Source organism: Staurois parvus, unplaced genomic scaffold (genome assembly GCF_062004578.1).
Source record: "Staurois parvus isolate SC_StPar_1 unplaced genomic scaffold, SC_StPar_1.0 ptg000174l, whole genome shotgun sequence".
Taxonomy (NCBI): Eukaryota; Metazoa; Chordata; class Amphibia; order Anura; family Ranidae; genus Staurois; species Staurois parvus.
This window is the reverse complement of record NW_028317970.1, coordinates 2733882-2761184: the sequence shown is the minus strand read 5'-3', so window position 1 is coordinate 2761184 and position 27303 is coordinate 2733882. Positions and strand designations below refer to the sequence as shown.

The 27303-nt window shown below is 49.1% G+C and overlaps 1 protein-coding gene across 1 annotated transcript; it reads right to left on the bottom strand.

The window, feature by feature from the left end:
* Window positions 1–296: 296 nt before the first annotated feature.
* On the bottom strand, window positions 297–27040 carry LOC149462519 (uncharacterized). Its single transcript, XM_089676847.1, has 4 exons — window positions 26614–27040; window positions 841–1062; window positions 558–764; window positions 297–449 (listed from the first exon to the last, which is right to left on the bottom strand). Exons 1-4 carry the CDS (start codon window positions 27010–27012, stop codon window positions 297–299), a joined length of 981 nt encoding a protein of 326 aa, XP_089532973.1. The 5' UTR covers window positions 27013–27040.
* Window positions 27041–27303: the final 263 nt, after the last annotated feature.

The following is a 27303-nucleotide window of genomic DNA, read 5'->3' as shown; positions in this document are numbered from 1 at the left end:
GGCACAAGGCAGGAGACCCCAGTCACATGTCCTGGGTGCCTACATTATGCAATGCTTATAGGAAAAATGAACATTTTGCTGCCAGCTGATCCCCAGAACCTCCATAAATCCAGTCTAGATACATAAATTGTGTCTGCAGCACAGAGAAGGAAGATTATCCGAGAGAAATCCAGGAATACAGGACGGGGAACACAGCTCAGGAAAGTGACCAGGGGATTACAGGCTGATATCACCCAGTCCCCGCCCTACTCTGGACCAATCAGTGAGCAGTATGGATGGAGGAATGGATTTAGTGTTCATGACCCACCTGTGCTGATCTCTGTAGGAGTGTCCTCCTCTATAAATGTCCCCGTTATTCCATCCTCCTCCATAGACTGCTGATCATCCCTCACATACGCCTCTTCTTCTTCTGCTTTCACCTCAAATTCTATATCGATTGGATCTCCACTCTAAATCAAGAGAAGGAGAGAAGAGGTCCTCTGTAAAATATAAGGTCACATAAACAATCCACACATTGTCACCATGAGTCCATGTTCTAGATGCTCCATCCCACCAACCTTGCAATGTGGAGGGATGGTGTGACCTTCCTGTGTGGAATCCCGGGAATACAGAGGACGGGGACATCTCTCTGGTGGGTTCCTGGTATTAGGTGGCTCCATCATATCCTTGTGTCCTTCTGAAAACTCCTCCATCACTCCATACTCCTCATCCTCCTCTTTATACTCTTCTTTACCATCAATATTCTCATCCCCGAGGATTCCACTCTGAAAGATATAATAAAACATTCATTGTAACAAACATGCTGTGTATAAATCACAACTACCAATAATTATCATCTACCTGATGATGGTGAGGGATGGTGTGACCTTCCTGTGTGGAATCCCGGGAATACAGAGGACGGGGACATCTCTCTGGTGTGTTCCTGTAGCTGGATGACTCCACCATGGTGTCCTGGTACAGATCTTTGCGTTGCTTTAGAAAGTTTGACTCTTCCATAACCTCATCATCCTCCTGTTTTATCTCTTCTTTGACCTTAACTTTAGGATCTCTCAGGTTTCCACTCTGAATATATAATAAAAATGACATCAATGGTAACAATGCAGATAATGTACAGATCCTAATGATACTATCAGTGATTGTTCCTCATCTACCTGATGATGGTGAGGGATGGTGTGACCTTCCTGTGTGGAATCCCGGGAATACAGAGGACGGGGACATCTCTCTGGTGGGTTCCCATGACTGGATCCATCTGTAGGAAACACACACACTGACTGAATCCATTGTTTCTATGTGTTTATCAGATGATGGGGGATCTAGGTGGATCCTCCGTACTGCTCTCTCCTTTACAATAAAGTCTCCTCTTACCCGGTGATGTGAGGGGCGGCTGATTGTCCATCATGACGTCCTTGTAGAGATCCTTGTGTCCTTCTAAATACTCCCACTCCTCCATGGAGAAATAGACAGTGACACCCTGACACCTTATAGGAACCTGACACACACAATGATACAGTCACCATCCAGACACATCCCTTGTCTGTTACTGGAGAATGTCCCAGAATTCCCGGCACCGCTCACCTCTCCTGTCAGCAGCTCCATCATCTTCTTGGTGACTTCTAGAATCTTCTGCATGTTGTGTCTCTCAGGGTTTAGGGAGTCACATGGAGGCACTGTGATGGTCATATGATCACCTGACTTCAGAAGAGGAAATCTCTGTATTGAGGAACCAATAGGAATATCATGTTAGACTCCCAGAATCCTCCTCACCTCTCCGGTCAGGTCTGTGTTTTATTAATAAAGATAAGAGTGATGTCATGTGACCTCCCAGAATCCTCCTCACCTCTCCGGTCAGGTCTGTGTTTTATTAATAGAGATAAGAGTAATGTCATGTGATTCCCAGAATCCTCCTCACCTCTCCGGTCAGCAGGTAGATGATCTCCAGGGTGAGGTTTAGTATCTTCTCAGTCATGTGACTCCGGTCCTCCTCCATCCTCATTGGTGCCATCATGTGATCTATACAGGTCTCCTTGTAGACGGATAACGTTGGGAAATGAAAGAATTACACTCACCGGCCACTTTATTAGGTCCACCTTGCTAGTGCCAAGAAAATCTCCCCCCCACCATGACACCACCACCAGCCTGAACCGTTGATACAAGGCAGGATGGATCCTGCCTTGGATCCTGAAACACAATTTCATGTTGTTTATGCCAAATTCTGACCTTACCATCTGAATGTCACAGCAACCAGTCTGCCCGTCTCCTCTGACATCAACAAGGCATTTTCCTCCACACAACTGCCGCTCACTGGGATATTATCCCTTTTTCGGACCATTCACTGGAAAAAACTAGAGAATGTTGTGCGGGAAAATCCCAGTAGATCAGCAGTTTTTGAAATACGCAGACCAGCCTGCCTGGCAGTAACAACCACACCACATTCAAAGTCACTTAAATCCCCTTTCTTCTCCATTCTGATGCTCAGTTTGAACTTCAGCAAGTTGTCTTTGCCATATCTAGATGCCTAAATGCATTGAGTTGCTGCCATGTGATTGGCTGATTAGCAGTTTGTGTTACCCAGCAATTGAACAGGTGGACCTGATAGGGTGGCCAGTGAGTGTATTTGGATGTATTGGTCACACAATAATAGGATGTGGATGTGAGGGGGGAATAGGAGGGTTGCTGGACATCTAACCACCTCAATACCGGACACTTCCACCCCCTTCCTGACCAGAACACTTTTCAGATGTCAGTGCTGTCGCAGTTTGGATGACAATTGTGCGGTCATATACAGTACTATTCTAGGCGCTGCCTATTCTGGGCAAAAATTGTGTCCCATCCCCAACGTGTCCAACTGCATGAAAATCCATCCAAATACAATATAAATCCCTCATAAATACTGAATAGAAAAATAAAATCATCAATATTAATAGTTCTTTTATATCAGTTGATGTGCTTGTGCCTCTCCAATCACACTGCGCCAACCAACCGTGCGGAATAATGTGCCTTATGCTTCTCCTTTCACCAAAGTGCAGATCTTGTGCTCCCCTCAGTGCTCCCCTCCAGTGCTCCCCCTCCAGTGCTACCCTTCCAGTTCTCCCCCTCCCCCACCACAGGATGTGGACTCTTACACTGGAATAAGAGTCCTATGTGCTGTGTCATGGTCCTGGTTAGTCTGGAGCTTGTAGTCCTCCTGGATGATTGTGTACAATCCCCCCCCCCCCCCCAATATATCATACAACTGATGGTTCATCTCATGATGTATGCAGGGAGGAGATAACAACAATCACCCACATGGTGTCATTCCATTTATTACAAATAGAGATGAGCGAAGTATTCAAAAATTCGATTCGACTGATTCGGCGAATTCGTGGAAAAAATTTGATTCGAGTCGAATATATTCGCTGCAAATTTAACTTATAAAAGGGTGTTTCTAGGCTTCAGAGAGCCTTTATATTAGTGCAGAACACTGTACCTTTAATTTAAATGCCCTTGGAGTCTGCTGGGGAAGAGAAATAATACTGTCAGTCAGTATGACATGCAGATGAGTGCCGTCGATCTTAGAATCACCGCACACTTCACTCATTTGGACAGTCACGGGGCCAAAACCAGAGTGTGGAGCCACAGTGTGGCGGTGAAGGCAGCAGCAATGGGAGGCCATACAGCACCCTATGACAAAATGGAACCCACCAGCAGTGTGAGGAGACCTGAAAGTGGCACATGGCAGAGTGTGGCGATGGAGACAGCAGCAATGGGAGGCCGTACAGGGACCCATGACACACTCTGGACCTGGCAGCAGCGTAAGGAGGCGGTACAGGGGCCCATGACAGATTACGGGCCTGGCAGCAGCAATGGGAGGCCCGTAATCTGCCAGCACCCTATGACAAAATGGAACCCAGCAGCAGTGTGAGGAGCAATGGGAGGCTGTACAGGGACCCATGACACACTGTGGACCTGGCAGCAGCATGAGGAGGCGGTACAGGGGCCCATGGCAGATTACGGGCCTGGCAGCAGCAATGGGAGGCCCGTAATCTGCCAGCACCCTATGACAAAATGGAACCCAGCAGCAGTGTGAGGAGCAATGGGAGGCCGTACAGGGACCCATGACACACTGTGGACCTGGCACCAGCATGAGGAGGCGGTACAGGGGCCCATGGCAGATTAGGGGCCTGGCAGCAGCAATGGGAGGCCCGTAATCTGCCAGCACCCTATGACAAAATGGAACCCAGCAGCAGTGTGAGGAGACCTGAAAGTGGCACATGGCAGAGTGTGGCGATGGAGACAGCAGCAATGGGAGGCCGTACAGGGACCCATGACACACTGTGGACCTGGCAGCAGCATGAGGAGGCGGTACAGGGGCCCATGGCAGATTAGGGGCCTGGCAGCAGCAATGGGAGGCCCGTAATCTGCCAGCACCCTATGACAAAATGGAACCCAGCAGCAGTGTGAGGAGACCTGAAAGTGGCACATGGCAGAGTGTGGCGATGGAGACAGCAGCAATGGGAGGCCGTACAGGGACCCATGACACACTGTGGACCTGGCAGCAGCATGAGGAGGCGGTACAGGGGCCCATGGCAGATTAGGGGCCTGGCAGCAGCAATGGGAGGCCCGTAATCTGCCAGCACCCTATGACAAAATGGAACCCACCAGCAGTGTGAGGAGACCTGAAAGTGGCACATGGCAGAGTGTGGCGATGGAGACAGCAGCAATGGGAGGCCGTACAGGGACCCATGACACACTGTGGACCTGGCAGCAGCATGAGGAGGCGGTACAGGGGCCCATGGCAGATTAGGGGCCTGGCAGCAGCAATGGGAGGCCCGTAATCTGCCAGCACCCTATGACAAAATGGAACCCACCAGCAGTGTGAGGAGACCTGAAAGTGGCACATGGCAGAGTGTGGCGATGGAGACAGCAGCAATGGGAGGCCGTACAGGGACCCATGACACACTGTGGACCTGGCAGCAGCATGAGGAGGCGGTACAGGGGCCCATGGCAGATTAGGGGCCTGGCAGCAGCAATGGGAGGCCCGTAATCTGCCAGCACCCTATGACAAAATGGAACCCAGCAGCAGTGTGAGGAGACCTGAAAGTGGCACATGGCAGAGTGTGGCGATGGAGACAGCAGCAATGGGAGGCCTTACAGGGACCCATGACACACTGTGGACCTGGCAGCAGCATGAGGAGGCAGTACAGGGGCCCATGGCAGATTAGGGACCTGGCAGCAGCAATGGGAGGCCCGTAATCTGCCAGCACCCTATGACAAAATGGAACCCAGCAGCAGTGTGAGGAGACCTGAAAGTGGCACATGTTTGGGGCATGATTCATGGCGGATTTAGTCAGTTGTGTCAGGAACTGGTGGTTTGAAATCCAGACTAATCCACGCCCGATTCATTTTCACAAACGTGAGTCTCTCCACACTTTGGGTGGACAGTCGTGTCCTCCGCGGAGTTACAATACCTCCTGCCGCACTAAACACGCGCTCCGATGCCACGCTACTGGCTGGGCATGACAGCCTTTCAAGGGCAAATTCAGCTAGTTGGGGCCAAAGGTCAAGTTTTGTTGCCCAGTAGTCAAGGGGATTGTCTACCTCGGTTGGCAGGGTGCTGTCCAAGTAGGCCCAAGCCTGTTGTTTGAGGTCCTGCTCCAGGTCCACCTGATGCTGCTGCGGCTGGTTAGTAGTTTCCTCACTGCGCTGGTGAAGAAAGCTACTCATCATCGACTGCAGACTGAGGCAGCCGCTGCTGGTGGAGCTGCCACTGCTCCTACCACCCCACCCCTCCCCTGCTGCCATGGCAGCAGAACGCGAGCACACAGGGCCCACAGTGTCTGAGAATGGACGTTGGCGCAGAAAGGCAGAGACCAACTGACTACATAGGTGGTTTTTATAGTACTTTATTTTGGCCTCCCTCTCAGCAGGTGTGAAAAAGGCCACCATTTTAGAACGGTAGCGAGGGTCCAACAAGGTGGACAGCCAAAAGTCATCCCTCTGTCTGATGGTTATTATTCGGCTGTCGCTACGCAAGCAACCGAGCATGCTATGGGCCATTTGTGCCAAGGAATGCGAGGGACTCCCTGCCTCCATCTCCACAGCATACTGCCACGGTGCGTCTGGGTCCTCTGTCTCCTCCTCCTCCTCTACCAGATGTTCCTGCTCCTCCACTCCTGTCCGCTGAGTGGAAAAACCACTCATTTCACTCAATAATTCCTGAGCACCAATGTCCTCCTCTACCTCCTCCTCTTCTTCCTGTCCTGCCCCCACAGGGGTCATGTGGCGTTGAGATCTGTGCGCCACGTCCACCGCACCCTGACCAGCCATTGTTAACAGCATTTGTTCCAGGACGTGCAACAGAGGAATGACGTCGTTCATCCCATAGTCCTGCCGACTCACGAATAGCGTGGCCTCCTCAAAGGGCCTGAGCAAGCGGCAGGTGTCACGCATGAGCTGCCAATGGCTGACATCTAAGTTACACAGGGGAGTACCTTTATCCGCTTGTAACATCAGGAAATCGGTGATGGCCTTTCGCTGTTCGTAAAGGCGGTCTAACATATGTAGGGTTGAATTCCACCTTGTTGCACGTCACAGCATGAGGAGTCGGTACGGGGGCCCATGGCAGCTTAGGGGCCTGGCAGCAGCAATGGGAGGCCCATAATCTGCCAGCACCCTATGACAAAATGGAACCCACCAGCAGTGTGAGGAGACCTGAAAGTGGCACATGGCAGAGTGTGGCGATGGAGACAGCAGCAATGGGAGGCCGTACAGGGACCCATGACACACTGTGGACCTGGCAGCAGCATGAGGAGGCGGTACAGGGGCCCATGGCAGATTAGGGGCCTGGCAGCAGCAATGGGAGGCCCGTAATCTGCCAGCACCCTATGACAAAATGGAACCCAGCAGCAGTGTGAGGAGACCTGAAAGTGGCACATGGCAGAGTGTGGCGATGGAGACAGCAGCAATGGGAGGCCCGTAATCTGCCAGCACCCTATGACAAAATGGAACCCAGCAGCAGTGTGAGGAGACCTGAAAGTGGCACATGGCAGAGTGTGGCGATGGAGACAGCAGCAATGGGAGGCCGTACAGGGACCCATGAGACACTCTGGACCTGGCAGCAGCATGAGGAGGCGGTACGGGGGCCCATGGCAGATTACGGGCCTGGCAGCAGCAATGGGAGGCCCGTAATCTGCCAGCACCCTATGACAAAATGGAACCCACCAGCAGTGTGAGGAGACCTGAAAGTGGCACATGGCAGAGTGTGGCGATGGAGACAGCAGCAATGGGAGGCCGTACAGGGACCCATGACACACTGTGGACCTGGCAGCAGCATGAGGAGGCGGTACAGGGGCCCATGGCAGATTAGGGGCCTGGCAGCAGCAATGGGAGGCCCGTAATCTGCCAGCACCCTATGACAAAATGGAACCCAGCAGCAGTGTGAGGAGACCTGAAAGTGGCACATGGCAGAGTGTGGCGATGGAGACAGCAGCAATGGGAGGCGGTACAGGGACCCATGACACACTGTGGACCTGGCAGCAGCATGAGGAGGCGGTACAGGGGCTCATGGCAGATTAGGGGCCTGGCAGCAGCAATGGGAGGCCCGTAATCTGCCAGCACCCTATGACAAAATGGAACCCAGCAGCAGTGTGAGGAGACCTGAAAGTGGCACATGGCAGAGTGTGGCGATGGAGACAGCAGCAATGGGAGGCCGTACAGGGACCCATGAGACACTCTGGACCTGGCAGCAGCATGAGGAGGCGGTACAGGGGCCCATGGCAGATTAGGGGCCTGGCAGCAGCAATGGGAGGCCCGTAATCTGCCAGCACCCTATGACAAAATGGAACCCAGCAGCAGTGTGAGGAGACCTGAAAGTGGCACATGGCAGAGTGTGGCGATGGAGACAGCAGCAATGGGAGGCGGTACAGGGACCCATGACACACTGTGGACCTGGCAGCAGCATGAGGAGGCGGTACAGGGGCCCATGGCAGATTAGGGGCCTGGCAGCAGCAATGGGAGGCCCGTAATCTGCCAGCACCCTATGACAAAATGGAACCCAGCAGCAGTGTGAGGAGACCTGAAAGTGGCACATGGCAGAGTGTGGCGATGGAGACAGCAGCAATGGGAGGCCGTACAGGGACCCATGAGACACTCTGGACCTGGCAGCAGCATGAGGAGGCGGTACAGGGGCCCATGGCAGATTACGGGCCTGGCAGCAGCAATGGGAGGCCCGTAATCTGCCAGCACCCTATGACAAAATGGAACCCACCAGCAGTGGAGCTGGTGCTCTACTCCGTGGCCGTTTGCCTCCACTGACACTGCTGCGACCCTGCTGCTTCCTGGGCAACCCACCGACTGTTTTGCTCGCTGCCAAGCTGGCACCCTCTTCTCCTGATGATGCGGAAGCAATAGCCTGATGACGACGAGGCTGCCAAGTGCGATCAGCCTCCTCATCATCAATTAGGGTCTCCGCCTCACTACTAGCCCCCTCGGCTGCGTGTGGGTCAGGAGACAGACCTGTCTCTAGACCGGCTACCGAGCCACTCTCCTCGCCAGTTCTTCTTCGCCTGGCTGCTGAAAAGGCGGATGTCTCCCCCCATTCCTGACCGCCCTCTGTTAGCTCTTCCTCACTGTACAGTGGGGCTGAGCCCACAGCATGCGATACTTCGCTTGGTGAGGGAACACCAAAGGACAGGGGCAGGTAGAGGACACGTGATTTCAGTGGGCTTGCTCCCGGGCCATGCCAACTAACGGTTGTGTCTGACGTACCCACCGACCGTTGGCTGTAGGTGTCAGAGGTGACCTGGGAAGAGGAAGACGACCGAGCCAACCAATCGATGACGGCAGGGTTGTCGGTGGAGACACGACCGCTGGATGACACCGGGAGCACTGGCCTCTGGCTGCGACTAGTGCTGCCTCGACCCCTTCCTCTGCTGCCACGTCTGCTCGCTCCTGAAACATTGCCTCCTCTGCCACTCCTCTGCGTGTTGTCTGACATACTCTTTAATTCAACGATTCTGTGTCCCTGAGTAACAGTTCTGTGTCCCTGAGTAACAATTCTGTGTCCCTGAGTAACAATTCTGTGTCCCTCAGTAACAATTCTGTGTCCCTCAGTAACAATTCTGTGTCCCTCAGTAACAATTCTGTGTCCCTCAGTAACAATTCTGTGTCCCTCAGTAACAATTCTGTGTCTGTCCCTGAGTAACAGTTCTGTGTCCCTGAGTAACAATTCTGTGTCCCTCAGTAACAATTCTGTGTCCCTCAGTAACAATTCTGTGTCCCTCAGTAACAATTCTGTGTCCCTCAGTAACAATTCTGTGTCCCTCAGTAACAATTCTGTGTCTGTCCCTGAGTAACAGTTCTGTGTCTGTCCCTGAGTAACAGTTCTGTGTCTGTCCCTGAGTAACAGTTCTGCGTCTGTCCCTGAGTAACAGTTCTGCGTCTGTCCCTGAGTAACAGTTCTGCGTCTGTCCCTGAGTAACAGTTCTGCGTCTGTCCCTGAGTAACAGTTCTGCGTCTGTCCCTGAGTAACAGTTCTGTGTCCCTGAGTAACAGTTCTGTGTCCCTGAGTAACAGTTCTGTGTCCCTGAGTAACAATTCTGTGTCCCTCAGTAACAATTCTGTGTCCCTCAGTAACAATTCTGTGTCCCTCAGTAACAATTCTGTGTCCCTCAGTAACAATTCTGTGTCCCCGAGTAACAGTTCTGTGTCCCCGAGTAACAGTTCTGTGTCCCCGAGTAACAGTTCTGTGTCCCCGAGTAACAGTTCTGTGTCCCCGAGTAACAGTTCTGTGTCCCTCAGTAACAGTTCTGTGTCCCTCAGTAACAGTTCTGTGTCCCTCAGTAACAATTCTGTGTCTGTCCCTCAGTAACAATTCTGTGTCCCTCAGTAACAATTCTGTGTCCCTCAGTAACAATTCTGTGTCCCTCAGTAACAATTCTGTGTCTGTCCCTCAGTAACAGTTCTGTGTCCCTGAGTAACAGTTCTGTGTCCCTGAGTAACAGTTCTGTGTCCCTGAGTAACAGTTCTGTGTCCCTGAGTAACAGTTCTGTGTCCCTGAGTAACAATTCTGTGTCCCTCAGTAACAATTCTGTGTCCCTCAGTAACAATTCTGTGTCTGTCCCTGAGTAACAGTTCTGTGTCCCTGAGTAACAGTTCTGTGTCCCTGAGTAACAGTTCTGTGTCCCGTGTCCCTGAGTAACAGTTCTGTGTCCCTGAGTAACAGTTCTGTGTCCCTGAGTAACAGTTCTGTGTCCCTGAGTAACAGTTCTGTGTCCCTGAGTAACAGTTCTGTGTCCCTCAGTAACAATTCTGTGTCCCTCAGTAACAATTCTGTGTCCCTTAGTAACAATTCTGTGTCCCTCAGTAACAATTCTGTGTCTGTCCCTGAGTAACAATTCTGTGTCCCTGAGTAACAGTTCTGTGTCCCTGAGTAACAGTTTTGTGTCCCTGAGTAACAATTCTGTGTCCCTGAGTAACAATTCTGTGTCTGTCCCTGAGTAACAGTTCTGTGTCCCTCAGTAACAGTTCTGTGTCCCTCAGTAACAGTTCTGTGTCCCTCAGTAACAGTTCTGTGTCCCTCAGTAACAATTCTGTGTCCCTCAGTAACAATTCTGTGTCTGTCCCAGAGTAACAATTCTGTGTCCCTGAGTAACAGTTCTGTGTCCCTGAGTAACGATTCTGTGTCCCTCAGTAACGATTCTGTGTCCCTCAGTAACAATTCTGTGTCCCTCAGTAACAATTCTGTGTCCCTGAGTAACGATTCTGTGTCCCTGAGTAACGATTCTGTGTCTGTCCCTGAGTAACAATTCTGTGTCCCTGAGTAACAGTTCTGTGTCCCTGAGTAACAGTTCTGTGTCCCTGAGTAACAATTCTGTGTCCCTCAGTAACAATTCTGTGTCCCTCAGTAACAATTCTGTGTCCCTCAGTAACAATTCTGTGTCCCTCAGTAACAATTCTGTGTCCCTCAGTAACAATTCTGTGTCCCTCAGTAACAATTCTGTGTCCCTCAGTAACAATTCTGTGTCTGTCCCCGAGTAACAGTTCTGTGTCTGTCCCCGAGTAACAGTTCTGTGTCCCTGAGTAACAGTTCTGTGTCCCTGAGTAACAGTTCTGTGTCCCTGAGTAACAGTTCTGTGTCCCTGAGTAACAGTTCTGTGTCCCTGAGTAACAGTTCTGTGTCCCTCAGTAACAATTCTGTGTCTGTCCCTGAGTAACAATTCTGTGTCCCTCAGTAACAATTCTGTGTCCCTCAGTAACAATTCTGTGTCCCTCAGTAACAATTCTGTGTCTGTCCCTCAGTAACAATTCTGTGTCCCTGAGTAACAGTTCTGTGTCCCAGAGTAACAGTTCTGTGTCCCTCAGTAACAATTCTGTGTCCCTCAGTAACAATTCTGTGTCCCTCAGTAACAATTCTGTGTCTGTCCCTGAGTAACAGTTCTGTGTCCCTGAGTAACAGTTCTGTGTCCCTGAGTAACAGTTCTGTGTCCCTGAGTAACAGTTCTGTGTCCCTGAGTAACAATTATGTGTCCCTGAGTAACAATTCTGTGTCTGTCCCTGAGTAACAATTCTGTGTCTGTCCCTGAGTAACAATTCTGTGTCTGTCCCTGAGTAACAGTTCTGTGTCCCTGAGTAACAGTTCTGTGTCCCTGAGTAACAGTTCTGTGTCCCTGAGTAACAATTCTGTTTCCCTAAGTAACGATTCTGTGTCCCTAAAGTATCTGTGGCCCTAACTCTGTCCCTAATACAGAGTGGTCTGTCTCTCTTGAATGACTGGAGGCAAATGGAGAATTGTAAGATGGCCGCAATTTATAGCTCGACCATTACACAGTGCTGGCTGGCTGGCTGCTGATTGGCTAATGCGATCACATGTCATGAATGAATGCATTATGGGTCAGCGCGCCTTGTCTGCGCGCCTTCCCAGAGATCCCCGCTCCAATTTTCGGATTCGGCGCGAATCGAATTTTTCCTAATATTCGAAACGAATTCCACTTCGCCTACTTCGATTTGCTCATCTCTAATTACAAACTTCCTTTACAGCAAACCATATACACTCACATTTGTATATAATATACAAGCAAAATGTCCGACCGAAAGTGTCCCATCCACATGAGTCTCACCATTCGGGAATTACATCACCGCAGCCGTCACTGACGCATTTCCCCTCCTCTAGGGGGCTGTAAGAGGATTGGCTGCTGGTGGTAGATGGTCTTATTTATACTGTGTGTCTCCATATCTCCGAGCCCACTTCCCCTTCCTGTCCTAACCCGGTGTCACCTCCGTTTCCTCCCGTGGCCTTGCGTGGTCATGCAACACTGAACCCAAATGACATTTGTAACATTTTTTTAGACAGAGATTTTTTTTGGTGGTACAGTATTAATTCACCACTGGGGGGAGGGAAGGGGAGATTTAATTTATTGATAAACAAACAAAAAAAGAACAATAATTTTGAAGTAAAAAACTTTTTTCTTCATTTGTTATAACATTTTGCAAAAAAAATATTTTTCTCTTTCACTGATGGGCATTGATGAAGCTGCATTGATGAACAGGCACTGATAGGTGGCACTGATTTGCAGCACTAACGTGCACCGATATGCTGCACTGATGGGGCTGCACTGATGGGGCTGCACTAATGGGCACTGATATGCTGCACTGATGGGGCTGCACTGATGGGGCTGCACTAATGGGCACTGATATGCTGCACTGATGGGGCTGCACTGATGGGCACTGATATGCTGCACTGATGGGGCTGCACTGGTGGGCACTAATAATCACAGTAAATGTCCCCTGTCACAGGAAAGCCGGTTATCGGTTTCCTTTCCTCAGACAGTGACAGCGCTGAGGACAGGAAATCCCAATAACCGGCTTTTGTTTACATGTGATCAGCTGTGATTGGATACAGCTGATCACATGGTAAAGAGACAACATCATTGGATCTTTTCCCTGATCAGTGATGCGTTGAGCTCCCCACCAATCACCATGCTGCGTCCCCCTCCACCTGCACAGCAAGAGTGGGAGGACATCATACAACATCCTTCCAGGAGAGAGGTCCTGTCCGCCATCATTGTACAACAGGCCGGGTGGGAACCAGTTCAGGACTTCTGTCCTCCTGGAAACACATTTAGTTTGGACTGCTTAGTGTTTGATGCATATTTGAGGTCTCGGGACCCTCTTGTCCATCCAGATCAGAAATCCCCTTTTCTCTGTTGGGTTTGTTTGGTCTCTGAACTGGTTTTGATGAGTTTTAGATCTGCAGACAAGGAATGATAAATATGATCCTTCCTATGACTTGTTTGCTCTGAGGCAGTGCTGTGAGGTCAATGTCGGCTCATCATGAGGTCCAGGAAGGGGAACTTGATGACTTTTGATTGGAGTTGCTGGATAATCAGGATAATTGCCCGATATCCGGCTGCAAGGCTCCAATCTCCGGCAGCCTGCTGACTGACAGGAGTGATGTCACTGTCACTCTCTTCAGTAAGAGAAGGGATTGGATTGGATAGCATGAGGATGGTGCTGGTGGAGTAGAGAGCTGTGGGGGAGGAGTCTGTTCTCTTCCCTCCAATGGCAGCCCAGTGTGGGTAGGAGGACAATGGGGGGTTCTCTTGGTTGCCAAGAATTCTCTGGAATCCAGGACATTGTACAGAGTGGTGGTGGGTTCCTGGGGCTCTGAATTCCAGCACCGGGAACTGCCAGAGCCTGTGTCATGGGAAGGTATTGGAGTGTCTCCTGAAGATGTATAGCACTGACCCCTGACTACCTTTTAGGCAATGCTGCAGAAACAGACGTCCTCTAAGAAAAGTGCCCACCAAGGGCCCAGAGTCCTTCAACTACTCTTCCTCCTTAAGGCCCCGAGCTCCACTACCCTTCAGGGGCCCCAAAGTTCCTTATCTGTAGTACCCCCTGAGAGACCCCTCAGCTCCTCTACTTCCCTCAGACCCCTCAGTATTTCCCTCCCTCTGACACCAATGATGGAACATATTCTTCATGGCCGGCTGGGGAATGTTTTCTTCCTCCTGAGCAGCAATGTAAGGGGCTCTATGCTCCATACTCCTGACCCCGGCACTCCATCATTGTGTTGGCTGCATAGTGTAGTGTCATCATTGCCCTTTGTAGGCCATGTATGGTCAGGATGGTCCTTGTCTTGTCTATTTATTGTCAGTGCTGTTTGTTTAGAGGACCATATTACTAGAATTTATCTCCACAATGAGGAGAATGTTCCGGCCCCGGAAGTGGGGGAATGTTCTGCCCCTGAAGGGGTTCATCTGGGTTCCCACACTATATATGTGTGTATCATTATCTGCTGAAGATAAAAGACGTCACAGTGACTATGGAGGAAGAGGACGGACATGACTACGGAGGAAGAGGATGGACATGACTATGGACAAAGAGGATGGACATGACTATGAAGGAAGAGGACGGACATGACGGGGGGTTACTGGGTGTAAATAGAACATAACATCTTATTACCGATATATGACTATGGCCTGTGTCTGGTCTGTGTTTGAGAATCATCCCCCCCATTCATGTGATCCTTATCAGTTCCTAATTAGGGTGGAGATGAGTGCTCATTGGGCCATCTCCCTATAAATTTAGATCAGCTGATGGGGGGAGATCACTGATGGTGGGGCACAGTCACTGAAAGGGGGCTGCTTTTGAGTGAGTTCTGCGTTGATGGAGTGCTAAGAAGCAGTTGAACTCAAGCAGCAGGAAGATACAACAAGAAACTCTCCTGCATGCTGGACAAACTGCAAGCAAACACCCTGGGAAACATCTCCTACAAGTCTGAGTGCCACTCCGTGTACCTTTTATTATGTCCCCTCTACTCCTCCTTTTCATATTACTTTCCTGTGTTCCAAAAATCTCACTTCTTTACCCCTCTGCTCCACCCCAAAACTTGTACATCTCCCTCTCACTGCTACCATCTCCCTACTACTGCTCTCATCACCTCCTGCTGATACTTCACTCACCTGCTGACCCAAACACCAGGACTGGAAGGCATGTGCGCTCGTGTACATCCCGCTCCCATCTTACTTTCCTCACCCTTCTTCTCCTAACCTCTGGGGATATCTCCCCAAACCCTGGTCCTCCACTATCTCACCCCTGCACCAGGTACCCTCCTTCTCCAAACCTCTGGGGATATCTCTCCAAACCCTGGTCTCCAACTATCTCACCCCCACACCAGGCACCCTCCTTCTCCTAACCTCTGGGGATATCTCCCCAAACCCTGGTCCTCCACTATCTCACCCCCACACCAAGCATCCTCCTTCTCCTATCCTCTGGGGGTATCTCCCCAAACTCTGGTCCTCCAGTATTTCACCCCCACATCAGGCATCCTCCTTCTCCTAACCTCTGGGGATATCTCCCCAAACTCTGGTCCTCCAGTATTTCACCCCCACACCAGGCATCCTCCTTCTCCTAACCTCTGGGGATACCTCCCCAAACCCTGGTCCTCCACTATCTCACCCCCACACCAGGCACCCTCCTCCTAACCTCTGGGGATATCTCCCCAAACCCTGGTCCTCCAGTATTTCACCCCCACACCAGGCATCCTCTTTCATCCAGGAATAGCTGCAATCCCCTCAATTTAATATCAGTCCCCGTGCTCACAAAAACCACCCTCCCTTTTTCATGTGTGCTCTGGAATGCCCGCTCTGTCTGTAATAATCTCACCTCTGTCCATGACCTTTTTCTCTCCGGCTCCCTTAACCTACTAGCAATTACAGAAACCTGGCTCCAAGCAGCAGATTCTGCTTCCCCCGCAGCACTTCCCTATGGCGGCCTCCTCTGGACCCACTCACCCAGACCCAGTGGTCAGAAAGGTGGTGGGGTTGGTTTGCTTCTGTCCCCACTGAGCACCTTTCAAGTCCCCCCTAACCCTCCCTCTATATCCTTCTCTTCTTCCCAGACTCACTGCATCCGGCTGTTTTCTCCCATTTCTCTGAGGATTGCAGTGATCTATCGGCCTCCTGGACCCGTGTCCCGCTTTCTTTATGATTTCTCCGCCTGGACACCCTACTTTCTCTCCTCTGAACTATCCGCTATCATTCTTGGAGATTTTACCATCCCTATTAATGTCAACAACCCGGCTACATCCCAACTCTTCAACATAACCTCATCTTTTGCATTAGCACAATGTATACCGTCCTCCACTCACTCTGATGGGAATACATTAGACCTTGTTTCCTCCCATCTTTGCACTCCCTACAACCTCACAAACACCCCCTTTCCTCTCTCTGATCACAATCTCATCACCTTCACAGTCTCCTCATCTTCAAACACCTATCCCTCCAAGCAGCAAACAATTACCAGCAGAAACCTTCACAACTTGAACCCGGCTCCTTTCCACTCTGCAACTGACCAACTCTATGACAGAATCTCTCCCCTGTCCTGCCCTGACCTGGCCACTGCTGTCTACAACAGTTTGCTCTCATCCACATTAGACTGACTTGCTCCTCTAACAACATGAAGCATCAGGCCCATCAAACCATTACATCCGTGGCAGACTGACCACACCAGAAATGATTGTTGGAGTGATTGCTGGAGTGATTGTGGCGTAAAACCAAATCCCAGCAAGCATTCACCCGATATAAATCTGCTTTCTTCACATACAATTCCTCCCTCCATGCTGCCAAAAAAGACGACTTTGTCACTCTCATCAATACCTTGTCATCCAGTCCTCGTTTTCTCTTCTCTACTTTTAACTCTCTACTTTCTCCACCTCCACCCAGTACCTCACTCACTGCTCATGAGATTGCAAATCATTTCAAAAACAAGATTGATGCAATTTGTAGGGACATCACCACTGCACAGACATCCATCCCACTTAGCATACCTTATACTAAACCTCCCTCAACACTTTCCTCTTCTGACCTCGCTACTACCGAAGAGGTCACTAAGGTTTTCTCAGAAGCCCGTCTCACCACCTGCCCCCTGGATCCTGTTCCCTCACAACTACTACGGTCACCCTCTTTTCCATCCTATGCTCCCTCACTCACATCTTCAATCTTTCCCTCTCTACTGGTGCCTTCCCCTCCCCTATAAAGCATGCACACATCACTCCCATACTTAACAAGCCCTCCCTGGACCCCACCAACCTGAACAACTTAAGACCCATCTCCCTGCTGCCATTTACCTCTAAACTCCTAGAACGCTTAGTCTACAATCGCCTGAGCTCCCACCTCACCGACAACAACCTTCTTCACCCTTTACAGTCTGGCTTTCACTCACTACACTCCACTGACACCGCCCTCCTAAAACTCACTAATGATCTACACTCTGCTAAAACCAATGGCCACTACTCTGTACTGATCCCAACTGATGGCCACTACTCCGTACTCATCCCAACCGATGGCCACTACTCCGCACTCATCCCAACTGAAGGCCACTACTCCGCACTCATCCCAGCCGATGGCCACTACTCCGTACTCATCCCAACCGATGGCCACTACTCCGTACTCATCCCAACCGATGGCCACTACTCCGCACTCATCCCAACCGATGGCCACTACTCCGCACTCATCCCAACCGATGGCCACTACTCCGCACTCATCCCAACTGATGGCCACTACTCTGCACTCATCCCAGCCGATGGCCACTACTCCGCACTCATCCCAGCCGATGGCCACTACTCCGCACACATCCCAGCCGATGGCCACTACTCCGCACACATCCCAGCCGATGGCCACTACTCCGCACTCATCCCAACCGATGGCCACTACTCCGCACTCATCCCAACCGATGGCCACTACTCCGCACTCATCCCAACCGATGGCCACTACTCCGTACTCATCCCAACCGATGGCCACTACTCCGTACTCATCCCAACCGATGGCAACTACTCCGTACTCATCCCAACCGATGGCCACTACTCCGTACTCATCCCAACCGATGGCCACTACTCCGTACTCATCCCAACCAATGGCCACTACTCCGTACTCATCCCAACCAATGGCCACTACTCCGTACTCATCCCAACCGATGGCCACAACTCTGTACTCATCCCAGCTAATGGCCACTACTCCGTACTCTTACTACTTGACCCCCTCCTCCTCAAAAAACTACATTCTCTTGGCTTCCGAGACTCTGCTCTCTCCTGGTTCTCCTCCTACCTATCGCAGAGCTCCTTCAGTGTTACCGATAACTCTGCCTCCTCCTCTTCACTCCCTCTCTCTGTAGGGGTCCCTCAAGGCTCTGTCCTTGGACCCCTTCTCTTCTTCATCTACACCTCCTCCCTTGGTCACTTGATAAACTCCCACAACTTTAAGTACCATCTCTATGCTGATGACACACAAATCTATCTTTCTACCCCTTACCTCGCCCCTTCAGTCTCCTCCTCACCTCGCCCCTTCAGTCTCCTCACCTCACCCCTCCCCTTCAGTCTCCTCCTCACCCCTTCAGTCTCCTCTCGCATTACTAACCTACTAAGTGACATATCGGCATGGATGTCACTCCACTTCCTCAAACTCAATCTTTCCAAAACTGAGCTCTTAGTATTCCCTCCAGCCCGTGCCCCCTCCCCTGACTTCTCCATCAAGATCAATAATACAATCATCAGTCCCTCCCATCATGCCAGGGTACTAGGTGTAATCCTAGACTCCCATCTGTCCTTTCACCCCCAAATCCAATCACTGTCCAAATCTTGCAGACTTTACCTCCACAACATCTCCAAGATACGCCCGTTCCTAACCTCGGAAACCACTAAGCAACTTATTCACTCCCTTGTTATATCTCGCCTTGACTATTTTAACTCCATCCTCATTGTCAACCTCATCACAGGCTATCCCTTCTTCAGTCTTTCATGAATGCTGCTGCCAGACTCATCCACCATACTAACCATTCTGTATCTGCCACCCCTCTCTGCCAATCCCTCCACTGGCCTCAATTCAGTGTCCTCCACCCCTCTCTGCCAATCCCTCCACTGGCTTCCCTTTGCCCAACGGATAAAATTCAAAACACTAACAATAACATATAAAGCCATTTATAACTCTGCCCCAAATGACATCACTGATCTTGTCTCTAAATATCACCCAAACCGTCCTCTCCGCTCCTCGCAAGACCTCCTACTCTCTAGCTCCCTTGTCTCCTCCTCCCATGCTCGTCTCCAGGACTTCTCCAGAGCTTCCCCCATCCTCTGGAACTCTCTACTCCAATTTATCAGACTATCGCCTACTCTGTTCACTTTTAGGTGATCTCTGAAAACCGATCTCTTCAGGGAAGCCTATCCTGCCCTCAGATAATAATGGAATCTTCTACTCTTCCAACCAGTCCATCCCCCACAGTTACTACCTTTTGTACCACTAGCCCCTCCCTCTTATATTCTAAGCTCCCAGGATCAGGGCCCTCCTATCCCTCTTGTATTGATCTGTATTGTTGCTGTATTGTCTCCCGTTATATTGTAAAGCGCTGAGCAAACTGTTGGCGCCATAAATCCTGTATAATAATATTTACCTCCTCTACTGCCACGTCCAGCAACCTCTCCGATCTCCTTCAGACCAAAGGGAACGTCTTATCTTTATTCCAGATCACTTCCTGTCTGTTCCTGACATCACTTCCTGTCTGTATTCCATAGAGAAGTCCTGTCTGGGTAGTAGAAATGAGATCACCATCTTGTGGAGTTCAGAGGAACTGCAGCCTGAAGAAATGTACCCTAATAACCATTCCTGCATTGTATCTACCTTATAGAGATACCAGGGAAGTTCAAAAACAACTAAAAAATGTAAGAAACAAAAAACCTAACTCTTATGCAACAAACTGTTTAAAAAAGATATTTTACTACAGATAGAAAAGTCTTAAAGACACAGAACATAAGATAAAAACAAAATGCATAATAAAACAGAGACCTCTAAAATCTGACACACTACCCATAATGTCCCTCCTTCATATCAGAGAGAGACAGACTACCCAGAATGTCCCATCCTTCATGACAGAGAAAAAGACTACCCAGAATGTCCCATCCTTCATATCAAAGAGAGAGAGACTACCCAGAATGTCCCGTCCTTCTTATCAGAGAGAGAGAGACTACCCAGAATGTTCCATCCTTCATATCAGAGAGAGAGAGACTACCCAGAATGTCCTGTCCTTCATATCAAAGACCGAGACAGACTACCCAGAATGTCCAATCCTTTATATCAGAGAGAGACAGACTACCTAGAATGTCCCGTCCTTCATATCAGAGAACGAGACAGACTACCCAGAAAGTCCCATCCTTCATATCAGAGAACGAGACAGACTACCCAAAAAGTCCCATCCTTCATATCAGAGAACGAGACAGCCTACCTAGAATGTCCCGTCCTTCATATCAGAGAACGATACAGACTATCCAGAATGTCCCGTCCTTCATATCAGAGACCAAGACAGACTACCCAGAACGTCCCATCCTTCATATCAGAGAATGAGACAGACTACCCAGAGTGTCCCCTCCGTCATATCAGAGACAGAGACAAACTGCCCAGAATCTCCCATCCTTCCTATCAGAGAGACAGACTACCCAGAATGTCCCGTCCTTCATATCAGAGAGAGAAAAACTATCCTGAATGTCCTGTCCTTCATATCAGAGACAGAGACAGACTACCCAGAATGTCCTGTTCTTCATATCAAAGACCGAGACAGACTACCCAGAATGTCCCGTCCTTCATATCAGAGACAGAGAGACAGACTACCCAGAATGTCCCATCCTTCATATCAGAGAGAGACAGACTACCCAGAATGTCCCGTTCTTCATATCAGAGACAGAGAGACAGACTACCCAGAATTTCCCGTCCTTCATATCAGAGACAGAGAGACAGACTACCCAGAATGTCCCATCCTTCATATCAGAGAATGAGACAGACTACCCAGAATGTTCCGTCCTTCATATCAGAGACTGAGACAGACTACCCAGAATGTCCCATCCTTCATATCAGAGAATGAGACAGACTACCCAGAATGTTCCGTCCTTCATATCAGAGACTGAGACAGACTACCCAGAATGTCCTGTCCTTCATATGCATTTTGGTGCTGGGCAGTGAGCACAGGGCCCACAAGGGAATGTCTGGCCTTCAGGCCACCCTCATGAAGTCTGTTTCTAATTGTTTGGTCAGACATTCACACCAGTGGCCTGCTGGAGGTCATTCTGTAGGGCTCTGGCAGGGCTCATCCTGTTCCTCCTTGCACAAAGGAGCAGATATCAGTGCTGCTGATGGGTTAAGGACCTTCTACGTCGCTGTCCAGCTCTCCTAGAGTAACTGCCTGTCTCCTGGAATCTCCTCCATGCTCTTGAGACTGTGCTGGGAGACACAGCAAACCTTCTGGCAATGCCATGTATTGATGTGCCATCCTGGAAGAGTTGGAATGCCAGTACAACCTCTGTAGGATCCAGGTATGGCCTCATGCTACCAGTAGTGACACTGACCCGAGCCAAATGCCAAACTAGTGAAAAACAGAAAAGAGGAGTAGGGAAAAAATGTCAGTGACCTCCACCTGTAAAACCATTCCTGTTTTGTGGGTCATCTCCTTGTTGCCCATCTAGTGCACCTGTTGTTAATGTCATTACCACCAAAGCAGCTGAAAGTGATGAACAACCCCCTCTGCTACTTACCTGATCAGATCCATATCCCATGAATTTCATTGACTTCATGCCAGACTCGGATTACAGTCTTCCTTTCATATTTTTGAGCCAAGTATTTACCTTCCTGCTGTCACATGGTCACGTTGTCTGTATCCTATCTTTCTCAGTGGGAGGAAGCTATACCAAGTTAAATATGATTCCATCAGGTCAGCAGATTTGCTAAGCACAGGTATGGAGTACTCATATGGAAAAAAGATTACAGTTTTTATGTTCAGTTTTGTTATTTAATAATGATTAATTTGTGTTTTTTCTTGTTCACTTCACTGCCTGAAGCTAGGAGCCATATCCCTTTCTACAGCTCATCATGTGCAGCTACGCTCCCCTGCTAAACAATTACAAATGCTGAGGCACTTGAAGTGGTTGTGAACGGGTCTGGCACTCCGGCAGGAGACACACTTACAAGCAGCAGACTTTCATAGAATGGAAAGGTTGTGGGTGGGTCAGGCGCTAGGTCCAGCAGTAGTAGGACGGAAGGCAAGGGTGCTCATTGTAATCCACAAAAACCTGGCATTAGAATTCATCTCTGAGTGTAACGATGATATGGGACGTATGGCTACCGTGGTCTTGCAGATCTCCAATAAGGATCTCCAACTCACCAATGTCTATGCCCCCAACTCCCCTGGCAGACCCTTCTGTAATGCTGCAGCTAATTGGATATTTCATAATCCCAGTATACATCAGATAGATGGAGGAGACTAACACAGTAGTAAATGATAGAGAGGACAGGTCAACACAAGGCCCACCCATGCAAAGGTGTCTACTGACTCTTCTCATTAGCACAGGTGATTTCTGCCAGAGGATTATTAGACCCCTGGTGATTGACACATCCCACACACAGGGAGTTTACTTCATATTCTCACAATACATTTGCCAGGCTAGACTATCTTTATTGCAGCACTTCCCTTTTCCCTCATGTCCATCATACGGCCATACACGACTTGATTATATCAGACCATAGCCCCACCTCTATTTCTTTGGCCAACCCTCGAACCACAGGCCCCCCAAATATTTGGAGATTTCCTTCCTATCTGACATGTAAGGTGGACTTCATACACGCTGGTAGCGATGCTTGGCTAGAGTACACCACCACTAATGAATCCCATCAATGTGACCCACACTTGTTCTGGGAAGCTGCCAAGCCTTTTATTAGGGGAAGGATGTTTCCTCATATAAAACATTGACAAAGCAGAATACCTCTGAGCACAGAAAGCATTGGCATGAAGCCAAACACCTCTTTGATCTTTGGGTAGAGAATTACAAACATATAAATTGTTCCTATTCTGATTCACAATTGTGTAAATATGGTGATAAGGTGGGTAAGCAAAGGGTCTCCAACCAACTCATGTAGCCTCCCTAAAGGATACTTCTGCTGCCCTTGTCTCCTCCCCAGAAGAAACCAATAAAATACTGGAAGATATTTGTGCCACTCTATATCTAGATCCAAGACCTTGAGGTGACCACAAAATTCCTAGACTCACTTCATTTACTCACTATTGGCCCCTCCCACCTGCAATCTGTAAATGTCCTATTTCATTAAAGGAAGGGTCTGAGGTGATTAAAGGCTTACCTAGTGGGAAATCACCTGGTCCTGATGGCTACACACCAGCATTTTATATGATGGACTCTCTTCATCCCTCAGCTACTGACAGTATATAACGAGGTTTGGGAGGGGGGCCCACAAATTCTGATGGGTCACCAAGACTATGAAATTGATTTCTAATAAGGGCAAGGACCCAACTGAACCGAGGTCGTACCAACCCGTATCCATCCTAAATGTGAACACTAAAATACTCTCTGAAATAGTAGCATCCTTCTTGGCTGCAATATTACCCTCCCTTATCCATACTGCCCAGGCTGGCTTTATTAATGGTAGACCAGTGGCTTCCAACATTCAGAAAGTTATTGCAGTGCTGGAACAAGGCAAGGTACACCCGTCTGAGGATCGAGCTATTATTACATTGGATGCTGAAAAAGTCTTGGATAATGTCAGCTATCATTGGCTTGCTCTGGTTCTTCTGATGGGCTTTTCAGCAGTATGGATTCTGCACCTTCACCCAGGGTGGTAGCTGCAGGCCTCATATCAGGTGAAATATTGCTGCACGAAGGGTACTCACCAGGGTTGCCCCCCCTTCACCTCTTCTTTTCAACCTTGCCCTGGAACCTTTCTCCCGTTACCTTTCCTCCAGAGCCCCAATACATGAGATTCAGACAGGTCAAGAAGAACTCTGTGTAGTCCTATTTGCCAATGATATTTTTTATGGCGGATCCTGTGGCAGATATTCACATTATCTATCAGGTCTTCACAAGCTGCCTACAGTGCTCTGGCCTTTGAATCAATTCTGCTAAGATTGGAATACTTTCCTTTTCTCGAACCAACACCCTTCCCTGGGCCCAGCAGTCTCTCTTCACGTAGCAAATGTTCAGATCACATATTCAGGCATTACGATAGGGAAGGAGCCATCCTCGGTCTATCATTACTACCCTCCACTGATATCTAAAATAGGAAATGAGATGGAAACATGGATGTACCTTCTCCTATCACTTTTTGGGGGATACCACCAGTTCAAAATGGTGAGCTTTGCTCGCCTATTGTACCCTCTTCAAACAATTCGGTTCCTGCTTAAACAGGGGGAGCAAAAAAAAAAGAGGGGGGAGCAAACTTTCCCAATATTCCATTGTATGACCTTGCCTGTTTATTGTGTATAGGGACAGATTGGATACTTCAGGCTTCCTCACACACCAATTATGATTTGGAGTTGGCAGTGGGGCAACCATATGACTTAGCTGCACTCCTGCATTGCAAAATACAATTGTTCCCCACATGTATTCAACACAACCTTCTGATACGGGATCTGATTCTTACATGGAGGGACATACAGAGCAAACTGGGCCTGTCACCCCATGTCTCCCAATATTTGCCCATAAGAGGCAATAAAAAGTTTCCAGAAGCTGTTCAATATGTGACTTTTAACATTTGGAGTTCTAAGGGGCTCTCCTGCGTTGCCTCCCTGTATGACACATATTTGAACCATCAGGAACTTTGAAATCTTTCCCAACCCTTGCATCAACTTATGACCTGCCAAGCCATCCCTCTCTCTACTACCTACACCTCTCAGGTTGTATAAACTGGTGCTGCCCAGCCAAGCAACAATGTTTTCAAACTTCCATATCGGATCGCTTCCTACAGGAATGGAAATACTCCATATCTGACATCTATCGACCTTTACACTCTCTCTTTACTAAACTGCTACATCCCACATCTGTGAAATCTTGGAGCAAGGTCATACCGGGAGAGAACCTGGTGGGCAACATACTGGAAGGATAGAACAAAGTGCAAAGGCTTGTGGTGAATGAATCCTGGAGAGAGTCTCAATGTAAGCTCTTCCTTAGGGCCTTCTTCCTATTTCTATCCACCAAGAACTCTCCACAAATCCACTATGTAGTGATCACCGACCTCTCTCTTCCACCGATTTCAGGAATGGCCCCGCATCTCAACCTATTGGGAACAAGTGTTAGCCTACATCTCAGGAGTTTGTGGCTGCTCACTCCCCATGGACCCAGTTCTTCTACAACTCTCCATTCAGCCGAGAAAACCCACATCCACAAATCCCGCAGGAGCTTGCAGTGGATATTATTATGCTTACTGGTGGCCCACAGGGCTATTCCTAAGAAATGGACTATCACCTTGTCCCCACCATCACAGACACTAAAAAGATCTACGTCTTCTGATTTACAGAGAGAAGGTAGACATGGAGCTCAACAACCAAGCCTCAGTCAAGCATTTCCATAATAGATGGGACACTTTTATTGCAGCAACACTTACATCCTTGGAGCAATCCTCTATGTTGTCTTCTTTTACTTCTATGGATGGGTTGGTGAAGGTGGTTACATTGTAGAGATCAGACAGCCGTGTATGGAACATGCATTGAGGACACGCATACATAACAGGTGTTACTTGCTCCCCATCTGGCCGTGTATACCTTGGTTTTCTGGTTCATGACGTTGTCATTCTTTTGCTCTCCTGATGTGTCTGTGCGCACTCATGGCCGAACCTTACTTCCTTGGCTTTATCATGACATCTAGGAACATTATGACATTCTGCTCCTCTCACTTATTGGAGTTGGGAACAAAGTCTCAGGAGAGAGTCCATCCATGTTTTCTGATCAGGTATCACACCCGGTCACACCTCCAGGTCAGTTCCTGCCAGAAGATTCCTTCCTCTTTCTTTACTGGAGAGATTCTAATTATTTCATTGGTTACTGTGATTTATCTTTTATTCTGAAGTCATGGCAAGAAGTATGAGGTGCTCGTCTCCTCTTTCACCCCAGACATATTGCTTCTTTGTATATCTCTTTAGAAAACTCAATATAGAATGTTTAAAAAATATGTACTCAGCCAATGAAAGGTCAGGACTCCATTTTTATTCTTCTCCTGCTATCAATGGCCAACCCGGTCCCACACTTCATCCATGTCTTTGGGGACCTCTGATCTCCTTATGAACTGTTTCTTCCATGATGAAGATCAGCCATGGAGTATATCTGAGGTGTATATCAGGGTGTGCTTCTTCCCCACATGAGAGCTGGGATGTCCGGCAACATTCATCTAGAAGACATTTCCCGCACTCAAGGCACTAATACACCTCCAGGGTTGTGTGTGACCCCTGATGTACAGGAAGACAGGACTTCAGTGAGGAACATTTCCCTCAATCAGGAAAGGAAAGTGACTTCAGCCCTGTTTGACATCTCTGATGTTTATATAGATGGGGCTTCTGTGAAAAACATTACCTTCACTCAGGACAGGAAAGTAGCTTCTCCCCCGTGTGAGTTCTCTGATGTCTGTAAAGATCGGACTTCTGCAAAAAACATTTCCCGCACTCAGAACAAGAATATGGCTTTTCTCCTGTATGAAATCTCTGATGTGTGTTAAGGCCGGATCTCCCTGAAAAACATTTCCCGCACTCAGGACAGGAATACGGCTTCTGTCCAGTGTGCAATCTCTGATATTTGTGTAAAGATGGGACATCTGAGAAAAACATTTCCCGCACTCAGAACAGGAATAAGGCTTCTCCCCGTGTGAGATCTCTGATGTATGTAAAGATGGGGCTTCTGTGAAAAACATTTCCCACACTGAGGGCAGGAATGTGGCTTGTCCCCAGTGTGCAATTTCTTATGTCTGTAAAGATTAGACTTATCTGAAAAACATTTCCCACACTCAGTACAGGAGAAGCTCTTCCCTGTTGGAAGGTCGGCCCGGTCCCGCACAGTCTGAGGTTCCTCAGGATACGAGGAATCTGATGGTCCATCTACACTGGGTGGTGCCGGATGGACATTGGAGGGAGCCGGGTTTTCTCCTGGACTATACTGTGTGATGTCCTCATCTTCTACTTTCCAGTCTGGAGACAAAGTGAGACAATCCTCGGAGGTTTTCCTCATCTCCCGGCCATGGACTAAAATACAAAGATAAAGAGGATTACTAGACAGGAGCTGATTGGTTTCCCCAAACCAGGACTCCGCCCACATCAGGCAGCTTGGTCTCTGAGGAGCTTACAATTCCACCCTCAAGGGAACTAGGAAATGGCTCCTCTGATCTCCTACCAGGTCATTTCTTTATTCATGGACCTTAGTCAGAGAGTGAGGAAACAACCAGAACTGTCTTTTATAGGAGGGACAGTGATGAGGGGATTATAGGACGAGGGTCCCCACCCCCTCTATCACTCATCGCCA

What these genes read in the sequence shown, in the direction of transcription:
- LOC149462519 (XM_089676847.1), bottom strand. Translation starts at nt 27,012, where the DNA reads ATGAGGAAAACCTCCGAGGATTGTCTCACTTTGTCTCCAGACTGGAAA. An exon ending in CTGTTCTGAGTGCGGGAAAT is followed by an intron (nt 1,063 to 26,613) that starts GTTTTTCTCAGA and finishes TTATATATTCAG; the next exon opens with AGTGGAAACCTGAGAGATCC. An exon ending in CCATCCCTCCACATTGCAAG is followed by an intron (nt 450 to 557) that starts GTTGGTGGGATG and finishes CTCTTGATTTAG; the next exon opens with AGTGGAGATCCAATCGATAT.